This window comes from Hyperolius riggenbachi, chromosome 6 (assembly GCF_040937935.1).
Source record: "Hyperolius riggenbachi isolate aHypRig1 chromosome 6, aHypRig1.pri, whole genome shotgun sequence".
In the NCBI taxonomy this organism is placed as follows: Eukaryota; Metazoa; Chordata; class Amphibia; order Anura; family Hyperoliidae; genus Hyperolius; species Hyperolius riggenbachi.
In genome coordinates, this window is record NC_090651.1 from 2,187,696 (window position 1) to 2,208,134 (window position 20,439).

Genomic DNA, 20,439 nt, shown 5'->3' on the forward strand with positions numbered 1-20,439 from the left:
GCTGGTGTTGTGCCTTCCTCTGGATCAGCAGGGATATGTGAGGGAGCAGGCTGGTGATGTCCCTTCCTCTGGATCAGCAGGGATATGTGAGGGTGCAGGCTGGTGTTGTACCTTCCTCTGGATCAGCAGGGATATGTGAGGGTGCAGGCTGGTGCTTTGCCTTCCTCTGGATCAGCAGGGATATGTGAGGGAGCAGGCTGGTGTTGTGCCTTCCTCTGGATCAGCAGGGATATGTGAGGGATCAGGCTGGTGTTGTGCCTTCCTCTGGATCAGCAGGGATATGTGAGGGTGCAGGCTGGTGCTGTGCCTTCCTCTGGATCAGCAGGGATATGTGAGGGAGCAGGCTGGTGTTGTACCTTCCTCTGGATCAGCAGGGATATGTGAGGGATCAGGCTGGCGTTGTGCCTTCCTCTGGATCAGCAGGGATATGTGAGGGAGCAGGCTGGTGTTGTACCTTCCTCTGGATCAGCAGGGATATGTGAGGGAGCAGGCTGGTGCTGTGCCTTCCTCTGGATCAGCAGGGTAATGTGAGGGTGCAGGCTGGTGTTGTACCTTCCTCTGGATCAGCAGGTATATGTGAGGGAGCAGGCTGGTGTTGTGCCTTCCTCTGGATCAGCAGGTATATGTGAGGGAGCAGGCTGGTGTTGTGCCTTCCTCTGGATCAGCAGGGATATGTGAGGGAGCAGGCTGGTATTGTACCTTCCTCTGGATCAGCAGGGATATGTGAGGGAGCAGGCTGGTGTTGTGCCTTCCTCTGGATCAGCAGGGATATGTGAGGGTGCAAGCTGGTGTTGTGCCTTCCTCTGGATCAGCAGGGATATGTGAGGGAGCAGGCTGGTGTTGTGCCTTCCTCTGGATCAGCAGGGATATGTGAGGGAGCAGGCTGGTGTTGTACCTTCCTCTGGATCAGCAGGGATATGTGAGGGAGCAGGCTGGTGTTGTGCCTTCCTCTGGATCAGCAGGGATATGTGAGGGGGCAGGCTGGTGTTGTGCCTTCCTCTGGATCAGCAGGGATATGTGAGGGAGCAGGCTGGTGTTGTACCTTCCTCTGGATCAGCAGGGATATGTGAGGGAGCAGGCTGGTGTTGTGCCTTCCTCTGGATCAGCAGGGATATGTGAGGGGGCAGGCTGGTGTTGTGCCTTCCTCTGGATCAGCAGGGATATGTGAGGAAGCAGGCTGGTGTTGTGCCTTCCTCTGGATCAGCAGGGATATGTGAGGGTGCAGGCTGGTGTTGTACCTTCCTCTGGATCAGCAGGGATATGTGAGGGTGCAGGCTGGTGTTGTGCCTTCCTCTGGATCAGCAGGGATATGTGAGGGAGCAGGCTGGTGTTGTGCCTTCCTCTGGATCAGCAGGGATATGTGAGGGAGCAGGCTGGTGTTGTGTCTTCCTCTGGATCAGCAGGGATATGTGAGGGAGCAGGCTGGTGTTGTGTCTTCCTCTGGATCAGCAGGGATATGTGAGGGTGCAGGCTGGTGTTGTGCCTTCCTCTGGATCAGCAGGGATATGTGAGAGTGCAGGCTGGTGTTGTGCCTTCCTCATGCCTCATTTACCCTAAAAAAGTTTTTAAAGCAATTTAAAGGCCACTTCCAGGTTTTCTGTCCGGATTTGCCCGGATACCCCGGATACTTAGGTCGGATATCCGATTCAGATCCAGATTGGAAAATTTTGAAATCTGATATCCGACCTGGATTTTGAAAAGGGGTATCCGAGCAGCACTGCACAGAAAGCTCTGAACCTGATATAACAGAGCATTGTTCTGCATGGAGACACTGTAATGAAAGCCTCTGAGAATAGGCTGTGCTTCCCTCTGAGCGGTGATGGGAAATGTGTGGAATGCGGCCGGGGGAAAAGGGGGGGGGGGGGGTACAGCCATGGCTGGTGGTGGATCAGTCACACACACTTGCTGGGTCACACGGCCGGGGGAAAGGGGGGGGGGTACAGCCATGGCTGGTGGTGGATCAGTCACACACACTTGCTGGGTCACACGGCCGGGGGAAAGGGGGGGGGGGTACAGCCATGGCTGGTGGTGGATCAGTCACACACACTTGCTGGGTCACACTATGTCTGGATACAGTGACAGCAGCTGATGCAGGTCTGGGATCACCTACACACCTCACTCTTGGGGGGGCAGCCATTGCTGGTGGGGCCTCAGTCACATTTGCTGGGTCACATTATGTCTGGATACAGCATGAGCAGCTGATGCAGGTTTGGGTTCCCTTGAAGGCCTTGACCCAGGAGGGGGGTGCAGCCATGGCTGGTGGTGCCTCAGTCACACAGTGACTCACACTTGCTGGGTCAGGCAGGTTGGGGGTTCCCCTGCAGGCTCCCCTTGCAGATGGATGCAGTGACTGCAGTGGGGGGGGGGGGGGGGGTTTGCAGCCATGGCTGGTGGATGCACTTGCTGGGTCAGGCTGGATAGTGACAGCAGATGATGCAGCCAGGTGTGGATTCCCCTGCAGGCTCCCCTTGCAGATGGATGCAGTGACTGCAGTGGGGGGGGGGGTTTGCAGCCATGGCTGGTGGATGCACTTGCTGGGTCAGGCTGGATAGTGACAGCAGATGATGCAGCCAGGTGTGGATTCCCCTGCAGGCTCCCCTTGCAGATGGATGCAGTGACTGCAGTGTGGGGGGGGGGGGGGGGGGGTTGCAGCCATGGCTGGTGGATGCACTCGCTGGGTCAGGCTGGATAGTGACAGCAGATGATGCAGCCAGGTGTGGATTCCCCTGCAGGCTCCCCTTGCAGATGGTTGCAGTGACTGCAGTGGGGGGGGGGGGGGGGGTGCAGCCATGGCTGGTGGATGCACTTGCTGGGTCAGGCTGGATAGTGACAGCAGATGATGCAGCCAGGTGTGGATTCCCCTGCAGGCTCCCCTTGCAGATGGATGCAGTGACTGCAGTGGGGGGGGTTGCAGCCATGGCTGGTGGATGCACTTGCTGGGTCAGGCTGGAAGGATAGTGACAGCAGCTCATGCAGCCAGGTGTGGGTTCCCCTGCAGGCCTCGCCCTTGCAGATGGATGCAGTGACTGCAGTGGGGGGGGGGGGGTTGCAGCCATGGCTGGTGGATGCACTTGCTGGGTCAGGCTGGATAGTGACAGCAGATGATGCAGCCAGGTGTGGGTTCCCCTGCAGGCCTCGCCCTTGCAGATGGATGCAGTGACTGCAGTGCAGGATGATGTCAGCCAGGGGAGGATGGGTGCTGCTGACACAGGACTGTGTGGATGGCTGCCAGGAGGTAACCCAATACTAGGAAGAGGCAGGAGAGCAGCTGGGAGGAGAGAATACTGACTGATCTAGCTGCTTCACCACCTCTTCCACACAGACTCTGCAGCTCCTGGAGGTAACAGGTACTCTTTACATTGTACTGATCTCTGTCCTGTGCAGCGCTGAGCTGTCAGTATCACACCGGGATATAATCACTTGTGTGTGAGCCGGGAGGACTGAGAACTACTAATGCTAGCTTCATAGAGACTTACCCAAAGTATAGAGCCAGAGCGGGGTATTCTGGGGTGTGTGATGGGGTAACATGTCTCCCCAGAGCAGAGTATTCTGGGGGAGTGATGGGGTAACATGTCTCCCCAGAGCAGAGCATTCTGGGGTGTGTGATGGGGTAACATGTCTCCCCAGAGCAGAGCATTCTGGGGTGTGATAAGATCAGAGCGGGGTATTCTGGGGTGTGTGATGGGGTAACATGTCCCCCAGAGCAGAGTATTCTGGGGGAGTGATGGGGTAACATGTCTCCCCAGAGCAGAGTATTCTGGGGGAGTGATGGGGTAACATGTCTCCCCAGAGCAGAGTATTCTGGGGGAGTGATGGGGTAACATGTCTCCCCAGAGCAGAGTATTCTGGGGGAGTGATGGGGTAACATGTCTCCCCAGAGCAGAGTATTCTGGGGGAGTGATGGGGTAACATGTCCCCCAGAGCAGAGTATTCTGGGGGAGTGATGGGGTAACATGTCCCCCAGAGCAGAGTATTCTGGGGGAGTGATGGGGTAACATGTCCCCCCAGAGCAGAGTATTCTGGGGTGTGTGATGGGGTAACATGTCCCCCAGAGCAGAGTATTCTGGGGGAGTGATGGGGTAACATGTCTCCCCAGAGCAGAGTATTCTGGGGTGTGTGATGGGGTAACATGTCTCCCCAGAGCAGAGCATTCTGGGGGAGTGATGGGGTAACATGTCTCCCCAGAGCAGAGTATTCTGGGGTGTGTGATGGGGTAACATGTCTCCCCAGAGCAGAGCATTCTGGGGGAGTGATGGGGTAACATGTCTCCCCAGAGCAGAGTATTCTGGGGTGTGTGATGGGGTAACATGTCTCCCCAGAGCAGAGCATTCTGGGGGAGTGATGGGGTAACATGTCTCCCCAGAGCAGAGTATTCTGGGGTGTGTGATGGGGTAACATGTCTCCCCAGAGCAGAGCATTCTGGGGGAGTGATGGGGTAACATGTCTCCCCAGAGCAGAGCATTCTGGGTGTGTGATGGGGTAACATGTCCCCCCAGAGCAGAGCATTCTGGGGTGTGATAAGATCAGAGTGTGGTATTGTGGCTGTGTGTGATGGGGTATATAGAAGTCTTGTGCCCCCCAGAATTGGATATACTGAGGGTGATGGGATCAGAGTGGGGGTAGTATGAATACTTGCCCCCCTCTCTCACTTCAGTACGTTGGCAGCTATGCCTCGCTTGCCCTGATTGTCGGATGCAGTAAAAGGTGTCACTTGTCATCTGAATGTTGTCAGCTCTGATAGGATAGTAATGACCATCTTCTCATGCTGGATATCTGCAGGTCGCTGGACATAACTGCTGATCTGCCGTACACAACACTGGTCAGCGACGCAACATGGCGAGGAACCTCCTGAAGAACCCCTGTGCAGAAGGTAAGCCTTCCACCCATACAGCAGCACAGAGTCTCCACTGACACAATGTGCAGCCTGACATGACCGGATACAGGTAACACTGACTGCTGCAGGTGACAGTTATACATTATACAATGTACGAGTATTGCTGGACAATCTGCTGCCCAACCTTTTTTTTGTTTTATGGCAGGGGAAGGAGCTGGACAACTATTATTATGTATTTATATAGCACTGACATCTTCTGCAGCACTTTACAGAGCACATAGTCATGTCACTGACTGTCCTCAGAGGAGCTCACAATCTAATCCTACCATAGTCATATTCTAATGTCCTACCATATAATTATTATGTATTTATATAGCACTGACATCTTCTGCAGCACTTTACAGAGCACATAGTGATGTCACTGACTGTCCTCAGAGGAGCTCACAATCTAATCCTACCATAGTCATATTCTAATGTCCTACCATATTATTATTATGTATTTATATAGCACTGACATCTTCTGCAGCACTTTACAGAGTACATAGTCATGTCACTGACTGTCCTCAGAGGAGCTCTCAGTCCAATCCTACCATAGTCATAGTCTAATGTCCTACCATATTATTATTATGTATTTATATAGCACTGACATCTCCTGCAGCACATTACAGGGTACATAGTCATGTCACTGACTGTCCTCAGAGGAGCTCACACTCTAATCCTATCATAGTCATAGTGTAATGTCCTACCATATTATTATGTATTTATATAGCACTGACATCTCCTGCAGCACTGTACAGAGTACATAGGCATGTCACTGACTGTCCTCAGAGGAGCTCACACTCTAATCCTACCATAGTCATAGTGTAATGTCCTACCATATTATTATTATGTATTTATATAGCACTGACATCTTCTGCAGCACATTACAGAGTACATAGTCATGTCACTGACTGTCCTCAGAGGAGCTCACACTCTAATCCTACCATAGTCATAGTCTAATATCCTACCATATTAATATTATGTATTTATATCGCACTGACATCATCTGTAGCACATTACAGAGTCATGTCAGAGGAGCTCACAATCTAATCCTACCATAGTCATAGTCTAATGTCCTACCATATTATTATTATGTATTTATATAGCCCTGACATCTTCTGCAGCACTGTACAAAGAGCATAGTCATGTCACTGACTGTCCTCAGAGGAGCTCACACTCTAATCCTACCATAGTCATAGCCTAATGTCCTACCATATTATTATTATGTATTTATATAGCACTGACATCTTCTGCAGCACATTACAGAGTACATAGTCATGTCACTGACTGTCCTCAGAGGAGCTCACACTCTAATCCTACCATAGTCATAGTCTAATGTCCTACCATATTATTATTATGTATTTATATAGCACTGACATCTTCTGTAGCACTGTACAGAGTACATTGTCATGTCACTGACTGTCCTCAGAGGAGCTCACACTCTAATCCTACCATAGTCATAGTGTAATGTCCTACCATATTATTATTATGTATTTATATAGCACTGACATCTTCTGCAGCACTGTACAGAGTGCATAGTCCTGTCACTGATTTTCCTCAGAGGAGCTCACAGTCTAATCCTACCATGGTCATAGCCTAATGTCCTACCATATTATTATTATGTATTTATATAGCCTGACATCTCCTGCAGCACATTACAGAGTACATAGTAATGCCACTGACTGTCCTCAGAGGAGCTCACACTCTAATCCTACCATAGTCATAGTCTAATGTCCTACCATATTATTATTATGTATTTATATAGCACTGACATCTTCTGTAGCACTGTACAGAGTACATAGTCATGTCACTGACTGTCCTCAGAGGAGCTCACACTCTAATCCTACCATAGTCATAGTGTAATGTCCTACCATATTATTATTATGTATTTATATAGCACTGACATCTCCTGCAGCACATTACAGAGTACATAGTCATGTCACTGACTGTCCTCAGAGGAGCTCACACTCTAATCCTACCATAGTCATAGTCTAATGTCCTACCATATTATTATTATGTATTTATATAGCACTGACATCTTCTGCAGCACTGTACAGAGTGCATAGTCCTGTCACTGATTTTCCTCAGAGGAGCTCACAGTCTAATCCTACCATAGTCATAGTCTAATGTCCTACCATATTATTATTATGTATTTATATAGCCTGACATCTCCTGCAGCACATTACAGAGTACATAGTCATGTCACTGACTGTCCTCAGAGGAGCTCACACTCTATACCTACCATAGTCATAGTCTAATGTCCTACCATATTATTATTATGTATTTATATAGCACTGACATCTCCTGCAGCACATTACAGAGTACACAGTCATGTCACTGACTGTCCTCACAGATGCTCACACTCTATACCTACCATAGTCATAGTCTAATGTCCTACCATTATTATTATTATGTATTTATATAGCACTGACATCTCCTGCAGCACATTACAGAGTACACAGTCATGTCACTGACTGTCCTCACAGGTGCTCACACTCTATACCTACCATAGTCATAGTCTAATGTCCTACCATATTATTATTATGTATTTATATAGCACTGACATCTTCTGCAGCACTGTACAGAGTACATAGTCATGTCACTGACTGTCCTCAGAGGAGCTCACGCTCTAATCCTACCATAGCCATAGTCTAATGTCCTACCATATTATTATTATTATGTATTTATATAGCACTGACATCTCCTGCAGCACATTACAGAGTACACAGTCATGTCACTGACTGTCCTCAGAGGAGCTCACACTCTAATCCTACTATAGTCATAGTCTAATGTCCTACCATATTATTATTATGTATTTATATAGCACTGACATCTTCTGCAGCACTTTACAGAGCACATAGTCATGTCACTGACTGACTATGGTGGGATTAGATTGTGAGCTCCTCTGATGACACAGTCTCATGTCCTACCATATTATTCTGTATTCATGTACTTGCAGATATAGGGACAGGGATTGTTGCTGCGTAATGATTTGGTGGACAGTATGATGGTGTTGGGGGTAACTCTGCTGATTAGTGATTGCAGCAGGCTGACACCCCCATCTGGCTTTCCCTGTCAGGAGTAATGAGGTGGATGTGCTTGTGGGACATGTACACAGCATGTGTTGCTTTTTCTTCTGCAGAATTTCCCTCCAGGGTGATTATTGGGAAAGTTGGCGCCGGTCCTGGCCGGGTGATATTCTGCGGAAACCCGGCAGCAATACAAAGTCAGCATTATGTCTGGAATGTATCTACCTGACCGGCTGATCCAGATCTGCGGCTACAAACCGCTCCGGGGCAGCTAAATCACTCCTGAGGGCAACAGGTTACAGGACCGGCTGCATTCCTCGGGGTGTGTGTGGGATGGGGGGGTGTTTCTTACTCCAGGCAAAAAGTCCTATGTCACCCCTCCCCCACATACAAATGGGATGGGGACAGACAGGATGGTCACACAGGCACAGCACTGGATTTGCAGTGACTTCATAAATAAAAATTCCGAGTGCGAGGTGATTGCGATAGCAGGCGGTAACTGTGCGGAAAGCTGTCGGTATAATTTGCTGAGTGCGGTAGTTTGCCGCTGACTTCCTAATGACAAGGTGCATGCTGGGTAGAAGTGGGCAGTTTTAGACACAGGTGACTTATTATAAATTATTATATGTATATAATTATTCTTATAAATTATCTAACTCTGTACGATTTCTATACACCCTGGGTGATAATACAACCACCCTTCCTCCTCTGTAAACTTAAAAATTCCATAACATTAAGTTGCAAGGACTCCATTTGTCACCTGAAATGCTGCTGTGTAGAACAAACTCGCCAGGTCTTTGTTGGCGATAACAACATGTTATTTATGGCTTCCTTACTCCCCCCTTTTTTTTTCATGAATACACTTCATTCAGTTTACCGACACAAACAGCGTTTTCATTACTGCACTATTACCGCATGCGTAACACATGCGTTACATTTTATGAATCCACTATCAACAACATACCATGCGGTAATTTACCGCTTGGGCGATAATGCATGCAGTAATGCTTTATGAATCGAGGGCTGGGGGAGTGCAGGAGGGGGATGGGGACAGACGGGATCGTTGCACAGGCACAGCACTGGACTCCAGCAGAGAGGTGAGAGCACAGCTTCTGCTGCACTATACTCTGCATTTACACACTAAGCTGGGGTAGTGCAGGAGGGGGATGGGGACAGACACGATGGTCACACAGGCACAGCACTGGATTCCAGCGGAGAGGTGAGAGCACAGCTTCTGCTGCACTATACTCTGCATTACACACTAAGCTGGGGGAGTGCAGGAGGGGAAATGCGGACAGACAGGATGGTCACACAGGCACAGCACTGGATTCCAGCAGAGAGGTGAGAGCACAGCTTCTGCTGCACTATACTCTGCATTTACACACTAAGCTGGGGTAGTGTAGGAGGGGGATGGGGACAGACAGGATGGTCGCACAGGCACAGTGCTGGACTCCAGCAGAGAGGTGAGAGCACAGCTTCTGCTGCACTATACTCTGCATTTACACACTAAGCTGGGGTAGTGTAGGACGGGGATGGGGACAGACAGGATGGTCGCACAGGCACAGTGCTGGACTCCAGCAGAGAGGTGAGAGCACAGCTTCTGCTGCACTATACTCTGCATTTACACACTAAGCTGGGGGAATGCAGGAGGGGGATGGGGACAGGCAGGATGGTCACACAGGCACAGCACTGGACTCCAGCAGAGAGGTGAGAGCACAGCTTCTGCTGCACTATACTCTGCATTTACACACTAAGCTGGGGGAGTGCAGGAGGGGGATGGGGACAGACAAGATGGTCACACAGGCATAGCACTGGACTCCAGCGGAGAGGTGAGAGCACAGCTTCTGCTGCACTATACTCTGCATTTACACACTAAGCTGGGGTAGTGTAGGAGGGGGATGGGGACAGACAGGATGGTCACACAGGCACAGCACTGGACTCCAGCAGAGAGGTGAGAGCACAGCTCCTGCTGCACTATACTCTGCATTTACACACTAAGCTGGGGGAGTGCAGGAGGGGGATGGGGACAGACAAGATGGTCACACAGGCATAGCACTGGACTCCAGCGGAGAGGTGAGAGCACAGCTTCTGCTGCACTATACTCTGCATTTACACACTAAGCTGGGGGAGTGCAGAAAGGTGATGGGGACAGATAGGATGGTTGCACAGCACTGGACTCCAGCGGAGAGGTGAGAGCACAGCTTCTGCTGCACTATACTCTGCATTTACACACTAAGCTAGGGTAGTGCAGGAGGGGGATGGGGACAGATAGGATGGTCACACAGGCACAGTGCTGGACTCCGGCGGAGAGGTGAGAGCACAGCTTCTGCTGCACTATACTCTGCATTACACACTAAGCTGGGGGAGTGCAGGAGGGGGATGGGGACAGACAGGATGGTCACACAGGCACAGTGCTGGACTCCGGCGGAGAGGTGAGAGCACAGCTTCTGCTGCACTATACTCTGCATTTACACACTAAGCTGGGGTAGTGTAGGAGGGGGATGGGGACAGACAGGATGGTCACACAGGCACAGCACTGGATTCCAGCAGAGAGGTGAGAGCACATCTTCTGCTGCACTACACTCTGCATTTACACACTAAGCTGGGGTAGTGTAGGAGGGGGATGGGAACAGACAGGATGGTTACACAGGCACAGCACTGGACTCCAGCGGAGAGGTGAGAGCACAGCTTCTGCTGCACTATACTCTGCATTTACACACTAAGCTGGGGGAATGCAGGAGGGGGATGGGGACAGGCAGGATGGTCACACAGGCACAGCACTGGACTCCAGCAGAGAGGTGAGAGCACAGCTTCTGCTGCACTATACTCTGCATTTACACACTAAGCTGGGGGAGTGCAGGAGGGGGATGGGGACAGACAAGATGGTCACACAGGCATAGCACTGGACTCCAGCGGAGAGGTGAGAGCACAGCTTCTGCTGCACTATACTCTGCATTTACACACTAAGCTGGGGTAGTGTAGGAGGGGGATGGGGGCAGACAGGATGGTCACACAGGCACAGCACTGGACTCCAGCAGAGAGGTGAGAGCACAGCTCCTGCTGCACTATACTCTGCATTTACACACTAAGCTGGGGGAGTGCAGGAGGGGGATGGGGACAGACAAGATGGTCACACAGGCATAGCACTGGACTCCAGCGGAGAGGTGAGAGCACAGCTTCTGCTGCACTATACTCTGCATTTACACACTAAGCTGGGGGAGTGCAGAAAGGTGATGGGGACAGATAGGATGGTTGCACAGCACTGGACTCCAGCGGAGAGGTGAGAGCACAGCTTCTGCTGCACTATACTCTGCATTTACACACTAAGCTAGGGTAGTGCAGGAGGGGGATGGGGACAGATAGGATGGTCACACAGGCACAGTGCTGGACTCCGGCGGAGAGGTGAGAGCACAGCTTCTGCTGCACTATACTCTGCATTACACACTAAGCTGGGGGAGTGCAGGAGGGGGATGGGGACAGACAGGATGGTCACACAGGCACAGTGCTGGACTCCGGCGGAGAGGTGAGAGCACAGCTTCTGCTGCACTATACTCTGCATTTACACACTAAGCTGGGGTAGTGTAGGAGGGGGATGGGGACAGACAGGATGGTCACACAGGCACAGCACTGGATTCCAGCAGAGAGGTGAGAGCACATCTTCTGCTGCACTACACTCTGCATTTACACACTAAGCTGGGGTAGTGTAGGAGGGGGATGGGGACAGACAGGATGGTTACACAGGCACAGCACTGGACTCCAGCGGAGAGGTGAGAGCACAGCTTCTGCTGCACTATACTCTGCATTTACACACTAAGCTGGGGTAGTGTAGGAGGGGGATGGGGACAGACAGGATGGTCACACAGGCACAGCACTGGACTCCAGCAGAGAGGTGAGAGCACAGCTCCTGCTGCACTATACTCTGCATTTACACACTAAGCTGGGGGAGTGCAGGAGGGGGATGGGGACAGACAAGATGGTCACACAGGCATAGCACTGGACTCCAGCGGAGAGGTGAGAGCACAGCTTCTGCTGCACTATACTCTGCATTTACACACTAAGCTGGGGGAGTGCAGAAAGGTGATGGGGACAGATAGGATGGTTGCACAGCACTGGACTCCAGCGGAGAGGTGAGAGCACAGCTTCTGCTGCACTATACTCTGCATTTACACACTAAGCTAGGGTAGTGCAGGAGGGGGATGGGGACAGATAGGATGGTCACACAGGCACAGTGCTGGACTCCGGCGGAGAGGTGAGAGCACAGCTTCTGCTGCACTATACTCTGCATTACACACTAAGCTGGGGGAGTGCAGGAGGAGGATGGGGACAGACAGGATGGTCACACAGGCACAGTGCTGGACTCCGGCGGAGAGGTGAGAGCACAGCTTCTGCTGCACTATACTCTGCATTTACACACTAAGCTGGGGTAGTGTAGGAGGGGGATGGGGACAGACAGGATGGTCACACAGGCACAGCACTGGATTCCAGCAGAGAGGTGAGAGCACATCTTCTGCTGCACTACACTCTGCATTTACACACTAAGCTGGGGTAGTGTAGGAGGGGGATGGGGACAGACAGGATGGTTACACAGGCACAGCACTGGACTCCAGCGGAGAGGTGAGAGCACAGCTTCTGCTGCACTATACTCTGCATTTACACACTAAGCTGGGGTAGTGTAGGAGGGGGATGGGGACAGACAGGATGGTCACACAGGCACAGCACTGGATTCCAGCGGAGAGGTGAGAGCACAGCTTCTGCTGCACTATACTCTGCATTTACACACTACGCTGGGGGAGTGCAGGAGGGGGATGGGGACAGGCAGGATGGTCACACAGGCACAGCACTGGACTCCAGCAGAGAGGTGAGAGCACAGCTTCTGCTGCACTATACTCTGCATTTACACACTAAGCTGGGGTAGTGTAGGAGGGGGGTGGGGACAGACAGCATGGTCGTGCAGGCACAGCACTGGACTCCAGCAGAGAGATGAGAACACAGCTTCTGCTGCACTATACTCTGCATTACACACTGAGCTGGGGTTGTGCAGGAGAAGGATGGGGACAGGCAGGATGGTCACACAGGCACAGTGCTGGACTCCAGCGGATAGGTGAGAGCACAGCTTCTACTGCACTATACTCTGCATTACACACTAAGCTGGGGGAGTGCAGGAGGGGGATGGGGACAGACAGGATGGTCACACAGGCACAGCACTGGACTCCAGCAGAGAGGTGAGAGCACAGCTTCTGCTGCACTATACTCTGCATTTACACACTAAGCTGGGGTAGTGTAGGAGGGGGATGGGGACAGACAGGATGGTCACACAGGCACAGTGCTGGACTCCAGGGGAGAGGTGAGAGCACAGCTTCTGCTGCACTATACTCTGCATTTACACACTAAGCTGGGGGAGTGCAGGAGGGGGATGGGGACAGACAAGATGGTCACACAGGCATAGCACTGGACTCCAGCGGAGAGGTGAGAGCACAGCTTCTGCTGCACTATACTCTGCATTTACACACTAAGCTGGGGGAGTGCAGAAAGGTGATGGGGACAGATAGGATGGTTGCACAGCACTGGACTCCAGCGGAGAGGTGAGAGCACAGCTTCTGCTGCACTATACTCTGCATTTACACACTAAGCTAGGGTAGTGCAGGAGGGGGATGGGGACAGATAGGATGGTCACACAGGCACAGTGCTGGACTCCGGCGGAGAGGTGAGAGCACAGCTTCTGCTGCACTATACTCTGCATTACACACTAAGCTGGGGGAGTGCAGGAGGGGGATGGGGACAGACAGGATGGTCACACAGGCACAGTGCTGGACTCCGGCGGAGAGGTGAGAGCACAGCTTCTGCTGCACTATACTCTGCATTTACACACTAAGCTGGGGTAGTGTAGGAGGGGGATGGGGACAGACAGGATGGTCACACAGGCACAGCACTGGATTCCAGCAGAGAGGTGAGAGCACATCTTCTGCTGCACTACACTCTGCATTTACACACTAAGCTGGGGTAGTGTAGGAGGGGGATGGGGACAGACAAGATGGTTACACAGGCACAGCACTGGACTCCAGCGGAGAGGTGAGAGCACAGCTTCTGCTGCACTATACTCTGCATTTACACACTAAGCTGGGGTAGTGTAGGAGGGGGATGGGGACAGACAGGATGGTCACACAGGCACAGCACTGGATTCCAGCGGAGAGGTGAGAGCACAGCTTCTGCTGCACTATACTCTGCATTTACACACTACGCTGGGGGAGTGCAGGAGGGGGATGGGGACAGGCAGGATGGTCACACAGGCACAGCACTGGACTCCAGCAGAGAGGTGAGAGCACAGCTTCTGCTGCACTATACTCTGCATTTACACACTAAGCTGGGGTAGTGTAGGAGGGGGGTGGGGACAGACAGCATGGTCGCACAGGCACAGCACTGGACTCCAGCAGAGAGATGAGAACACAGCTTCTGCTGCACTATACTCTGCATTACACACTGAGCTGGGGTTGTGCAGGAGGGGGATGGGGACAGGCAGGATGGTCACACAGGCACAGTGCTGGACTCCAGCGGATAGGTGAGAGCACAGCTTCTACTGCACTATACTCTGCATTACACACTAAGCTGGGGGAGTGCAGGAGGGGGATGGGGACAGACAGGATGGTCACACAGGCACAGTGCTGGACTCCAGGGAAGAGGTGAGAGCACAGCTTCTGCTGCACTATACTCTGCATTTACACACTAAGCTGGGGGAGTGCGGGAGGGGGATGTGCAACGCAATGCTACAGGATCGGCGGGTTGTTTGTATCTCAGGGACTCCCTTTATTATGCAACCACCCAATACGGCACATGGGTTATACTCTCTAGTGTGTGGTGTGTTTGTGTGTTTCTTGTTTGTATGTGGGGGGAGGGGTGACATAGGACTTTTTGCCTGGAGTAAGAAACACCCCCCATCCCACACACACCCCGAGGAATGCAGCCGGTCCTGTAACCTGTTGCCCTCAGGAGTGATTTAGCTGCCCCGGAGCGGTTTGTAGCCGCAGATCTGGATCAGCCGGTCAGGTAGATACATTCCAGACATAATGCTGACTTTGTATTGCTGCCGGGTTTCCGCAGAATATCACCCGGCCAGGACCGGCGCCAACTTTCCCAATAATCACCCTGGAGGGAAATTCTGCAGAAGAAAAAGCAACACATGCTGTGTACATGTCCCACAAGCACATCCACCTCATTACTCCTGACAGGGAAAGCCAGATGGGGGTGTCAGCCTGCTGCAATCACTAATCAGCAGAGTTACCCCCAACACCATCATACTGTCCACCAAATCATTACGCAGCAACAATCCCTGTCCCTATATCTGCAAGTACATGAATACAGATATAATATGGTAGGACATGAGACTGTGTCATCAGAGGAGCTCACAATCTAATCCCACCATAGTCAGTCAGTGACATGACTATGTGCTCTGTAAAGTGCTGCAGAAGATGTCAGTGCTATATAAATACATAATAATAATATGGTAGGACATTAGACTATGACTATAGTAGGATTAGATTGTGAGCTCCTCTGAGGACAGTCAGTGACATGACTATGTACTCTGTAATGTGCTGCAGAAGATGTCAGTGCTATATAAATACATAATAATAATATGGTAGTACATCAGACTATGACTATGGTAGGATTAGAGTGTGAGCTCCTCTGAGGACAGTCAGTGACATGACTATGTACTCTGTAATGTGCTGCAGGAGATGTCAGTGCTATATAAATACATAATAATAATATGGTAGGACATTAGACTATGACTATGGTAGGATTAGAGAGTGAGCTCCTCTGAGGACAGTCAGTGACATGACTATGTACTCTGTACAGTGCTGCAGAAGATGTCAGTGCTATATAAATACATAATAATAATATGGTAGGACATTAGACTATGACTATGGTAGGTATAGAGTGTGAGCTCCTGTGAGGACAGTCAGTGACATGACTGTGTACTCTGTAATGTGCTGCAGGAGATGTCAGTGCTATATAAATACATAATAATAATATGGTAGGACATTAGACTATGACTATGGTAGGTATAGAGTGTGAGCTCCTGTGAGGACAGTCAGTGACATGACTGTGTACTCTGTAATGTGCTGCAGGAGATGTCAGTGCTATATAAATACATAATAATAATATGGTAGGACATTGGACTATGACTATGGTAGGTATAGAGTGTGAGCTCCTGTGAGGACAGTCAGTGACATGACTGTGTACTCTGTAATGTGCTGCAGGAGATGTCAGTGCTATATAAATACATAATAATAATATGGTAGGACATTAGACTATGACTATGGTAGGTATAGAGTGTGAGCTCCTCTGAGGACAGTCAGTGACATGACTGTGTACTCTGTAATGTGCTGCAGGAGATGTCAGTGCTATATAAATACATAATAATAATAATATGGTAGGACATTAGACTATGGCTATGGTAGGATTAGAGCGTGAGCTCCTCTGAGGACAGTCAGTGACATGACTATGTACTCTGTACAGTGCTGCAGAAGATGTCAGTGCTATATAAATACATAATAATAATATGGTAGGACATTAGACTATGACTATGGTAGGTATAGAGTGTGAGCTCCTGTGAGGACAGTCAGTGACATGACTGTGTACTCTGTAATGTGCTGCAGGAGATGTCAGTGCTATATAAATACATAATAATAATATGGTAGGACATTGGACTATGACTATGGTAGGTATAGAGTGTGAGCTCCTGTGAGGACAGTCAGTGACATGACTGTGTACTCTGTAATGTGCTGCAGGAGATGTCAGTGCTATATAAATACATAATAATAATATGGTAGGACATTAGACTATGACTATGGTAGGTATAGAGTGTGAGCTCCTCTGAGGACAGTCAGTGACATGACTGTGTACTCTGTAATGTGCTGCAGGAGATGTCAGTGCTATATAAATACATAATAATAATATGGTAGGACATTAGACTATGACTATGGTAGGATTAGACAAGACAAGACAAGACAAATAACATTTATATTGCGCTTTTCTCCTTGCGGACTCAAAGCGCCAGAGCAGAGCAGCAGCCACTAGGGCGTGCTCTATTGACAGTAGCAGTGTAAGGGAGACTTGCCAAAGGCCTCCTACTGAATAGGTGCTGGCTTACTGAACAGGCAGAGCCGAGATTCGAACCCTGTTCTCCTGTATCAGAGGCAGAGCCCTTAACCATTACACCATCAGCCTTTAGATTGTGAGCTTCTCTGAGGACAATCAGTGACATGACTGTGTACTCTGTAATGTGCTGCAGGAGATGTCAGTGCTATATAAATACATAATAATAATAATATGGTAGGACATTACACTATGACTATGGTAGGATTAGATTGTGAGCTCCTCTGAGGACAGTTGGTGACATGACTATGTACTCTGTAAAGTGCTGCAGGAGATGTCAGTGCTATATAAATACATAATAATAATATGGTAGGACATTAGACTGACTATGGTAGGATTAGATTGTGAGCTCCTCTGAGGACAGTCAGTGACATGACTATGTACTCTGTAATGTGCTGCAGGAGATGTCAGTGCTATATAAATACATAATAATAACATGGTAGGACATTAGACTCTGACTATGGTAGGGAATAGATTGTGAGCTCCTCTGAGGACAGTCAGTGACATGACTATGTACTCTGTAATGTGCTGCAGGAGATGTCAGTGCTATATAAATACATAATAATAATATGGTAGTACATCAGACTATGACTATGGTAGGATTAGAGTGTGAGCTCCTCTGAGGACAGTCAGTGACATGACTATGTACTCTGTAATGTGCTGCAGGAGATGTCAGTGCTATATAAATACATAATAATAATATGGTAGGACATTAGACTATGACTATGGTAGGATTAGAGAGTGAGCTCCTCTGAGGACAGTCAGTGACATGACTATGTACTCTGTACAGTGCTGCAGAAGATGTCAGTGCTATATAAATACATAATAATAATATGGTAGGACATTAGACTATGACTATGGTAGGTATAGAGTGTGAGCTCCTGTGAGGACAGTCAGTGACATGACTGTGTACTCTGTAATGTGCTGCAGGAGATGTCAGTGCTATATAAATACATAATAATAATATGGTAGGACATTAGACTATGACTATGGTAGGTATAGAGTGTGAGCTCCTGTGAGGACAGTCAGTGACATGACTGTGTACTCTGTAATGTGCTGCAGGAGATGTCAGTGCTATATAAATACATAATAATAATATGGTAGGACATTGGACTATGACTATGGTAGGTATAGAGTGTGAGCTCCTGTGAGGACAGTCAGTGACATGACTGTGTACTCTGTAATGTGCTGCAGGAGATGTCAGTGCTATATAAATACATAATAATAATATGGTAGGACATTAGACTATGACTATGGTAGGTATAGAGTGTGAGCTCCTCTGAGGACAGTCAGTGACATGACTGTGTAGTACTCTGTAATGTGCTGCAGGAGATGTCAGTGCTATATAAATACATAATAATAATATGGTAGGACATTAGACTAGGACTATGGTAGGATTAGAGTGTGAGCTCTGAGGACAGTCAGTGACATGACTATGTACTCTGTAATGTGCTGCAGGAGATGTCAGTGCTATATAAATACATACTAATAATATGGTAGGACATTAGACTAGGACTATGGTAGGATTAGAGTGTGAGCTCTGAGGACAGTCAGTGACATGGCTATGTACTCTGTAAAGTGCTGCAGAAGATGTCAGTGCTGTATAAATACATAATAATAATATGGTAGGACATTAGACTATGACTATGGTAGGATTAGATTGTGAGCTCCTCTGAGGACATTCAGTGACATGACTATGTACTCTGTAATGTGCTGCAGAAGATGTCAGTGCTATATAAATACATAATAATAATATGGTAGGACATTAGACTATGACTATGGTGGGATTAGATTGTGAGCTCCTCTGAGGACAGTCAGTGACATGACTATGTGCTCTGTAATGTGCTGCAGAAGATGTCAGTGCTATATAAATACATAATAATAATATGGTAGGAGATTAGACTATGACTATGGTAGGATTAGATTGTGAGCTCCTCTGAGGACATTCAGTGACATGACTATGTACTCTGTAATGTGCTGCAGAAGATGTCAGTGCTATATAAATACATAATAATAATATGGTAGGACATTAGACTATGACTATGGTAGGATTAGAGTGTGAGCTCCTCTGAGGACAGTCAGTGACATGACTATGTGCTCTGTAAAGTGCTGCAGAAGATGTCAGTGCTATATAAATTCATCACAGACCTTTTATCCCTCTCTCTCCTGGGGTGGAGATGATAATGAGAGATAGGCGGACTCTGCTGATCCAGCCCTGCCCCTCTCAGAGGAGGAAATCAGTCTATACCAGTGGTCCTCAAACTAAGGCCCATGGGGCGCATGCGGCCCCCTGAGACTTTTCACTGGCCCCCCACTCACAATATGTACTTACAGATGAGGTCCACTGCATCTTTAAATAATGGTGTCTCACATATAGAATAGCAGCGCTGGCACCACCCATCCACATACTGCAGAAGCCAGCGAGCAGCCATTGGCTGGCTTCCAATCCAATTCCGCATCAGGTGACACTGCTGGCCAATTGGACGACAGGTTGCTCCCTGATTATGCTTCACTGTTTACTATCTGCACATGCTGTATTGGGGCATTAGATCTGCTTTAGTTAAATGGGAGACAAAAGTGCTGCACGTGTAAACCGGTCAATAGATTACACTACCTAGGTTCAATGTAATGTTTTCTACATCATATTATGTATACTCCCCGCCCCCCCATTAGCTTGCACGCCTCCAGGACTTCTCAAAAGCCGCTCCAACACTATGGAACTCCCTACCTCCACCCAGGCCCTCAAAACTCACCTTTTCACTTTGGCCTACCACCAGGGGCGGCGCCAGGGGATGCTATTGGGTGCTGAAGCACCCCCTAAATTTGTCCAAGCACCCTATTAGCACCCCCTAAAAAAACAGGTGCTGATTTAAATGTTTTTTCTTTATTTAAAATGTTCATATCTTAGTTTCAGAATACACTAAAGTACAACGAGGCCTGGCTTCGTGGCACATTCATATTGTGCCCAGTGACAATCCCACCGAGTTCCGTAAGGCTGGCATTAATCGAAGCGTAGGAATATGATAGAAAACCTATATTCTATATTCCTAAGTGAAACTGAGTTGACATTAACATTCAGTTCTCTTTCATTCTGCCCGCTTGTTTTGATGCTGTGTGTGTGTTCGCGCGTACAGTGTGTGTGTGTGTGTGTGCACAGTATGCGTGTACAGTGTGTGTGTACAGTGTGTGTGTACAGTGTGTGTACAGTATGCGTGTACAGTGTGTGTGTGTACAGTATGCGTGTACAGTGTATGCGTGTACAGTGTATGTGTGTGTGTGTGTGTGTGTGTGTGTGTACAGTATGCGTGTACAGTGTGTGTGTACAGTGTGTGTACAGTATGCATGTACAGTGTGTGTGTGTACAGTGTGTGTGTACAGTGTGTGTGT

The 20,439-nt window shown here is 49.1% G+C and overlaps 1 protein-coding gene across 3 annotated transcripts in view; it reads left to right on the top strand.

Moving 5' to 3' along the window:
• The first annotated feature begins 2,025 nt into the window (after window positions 1-2,025).
• FBXO2 (F-box protein 2) overlaps window positions 2,026-20,439 on the top strand; it is a 51,675-nt gene continuing 33,261 nt past the window's right edge. The window contains exons 1-2 of one of the 3 annotated variants that reach the window (XM_068242362.1): window positions 2,026-2,094; window positions 4,780-4,870. In XM_068242362.1, coding sequence (XP_068098463.1) covers window positions 4,834-4,870 — 37 coding nt within the window. In that variant the 5' untranslated portion in view covers window positions 2,026-2,094; window positions 4,780-4,833. Of the gene's footprint in view, window positions 2,095-3,222; window positions 3,348-4,779; window positions 4,871-20,439 lie in introns of those variants that run through there. The other 2 variants (XM_068242360.1, XM_068242359.1) reach the window with 2 other exon arrangements.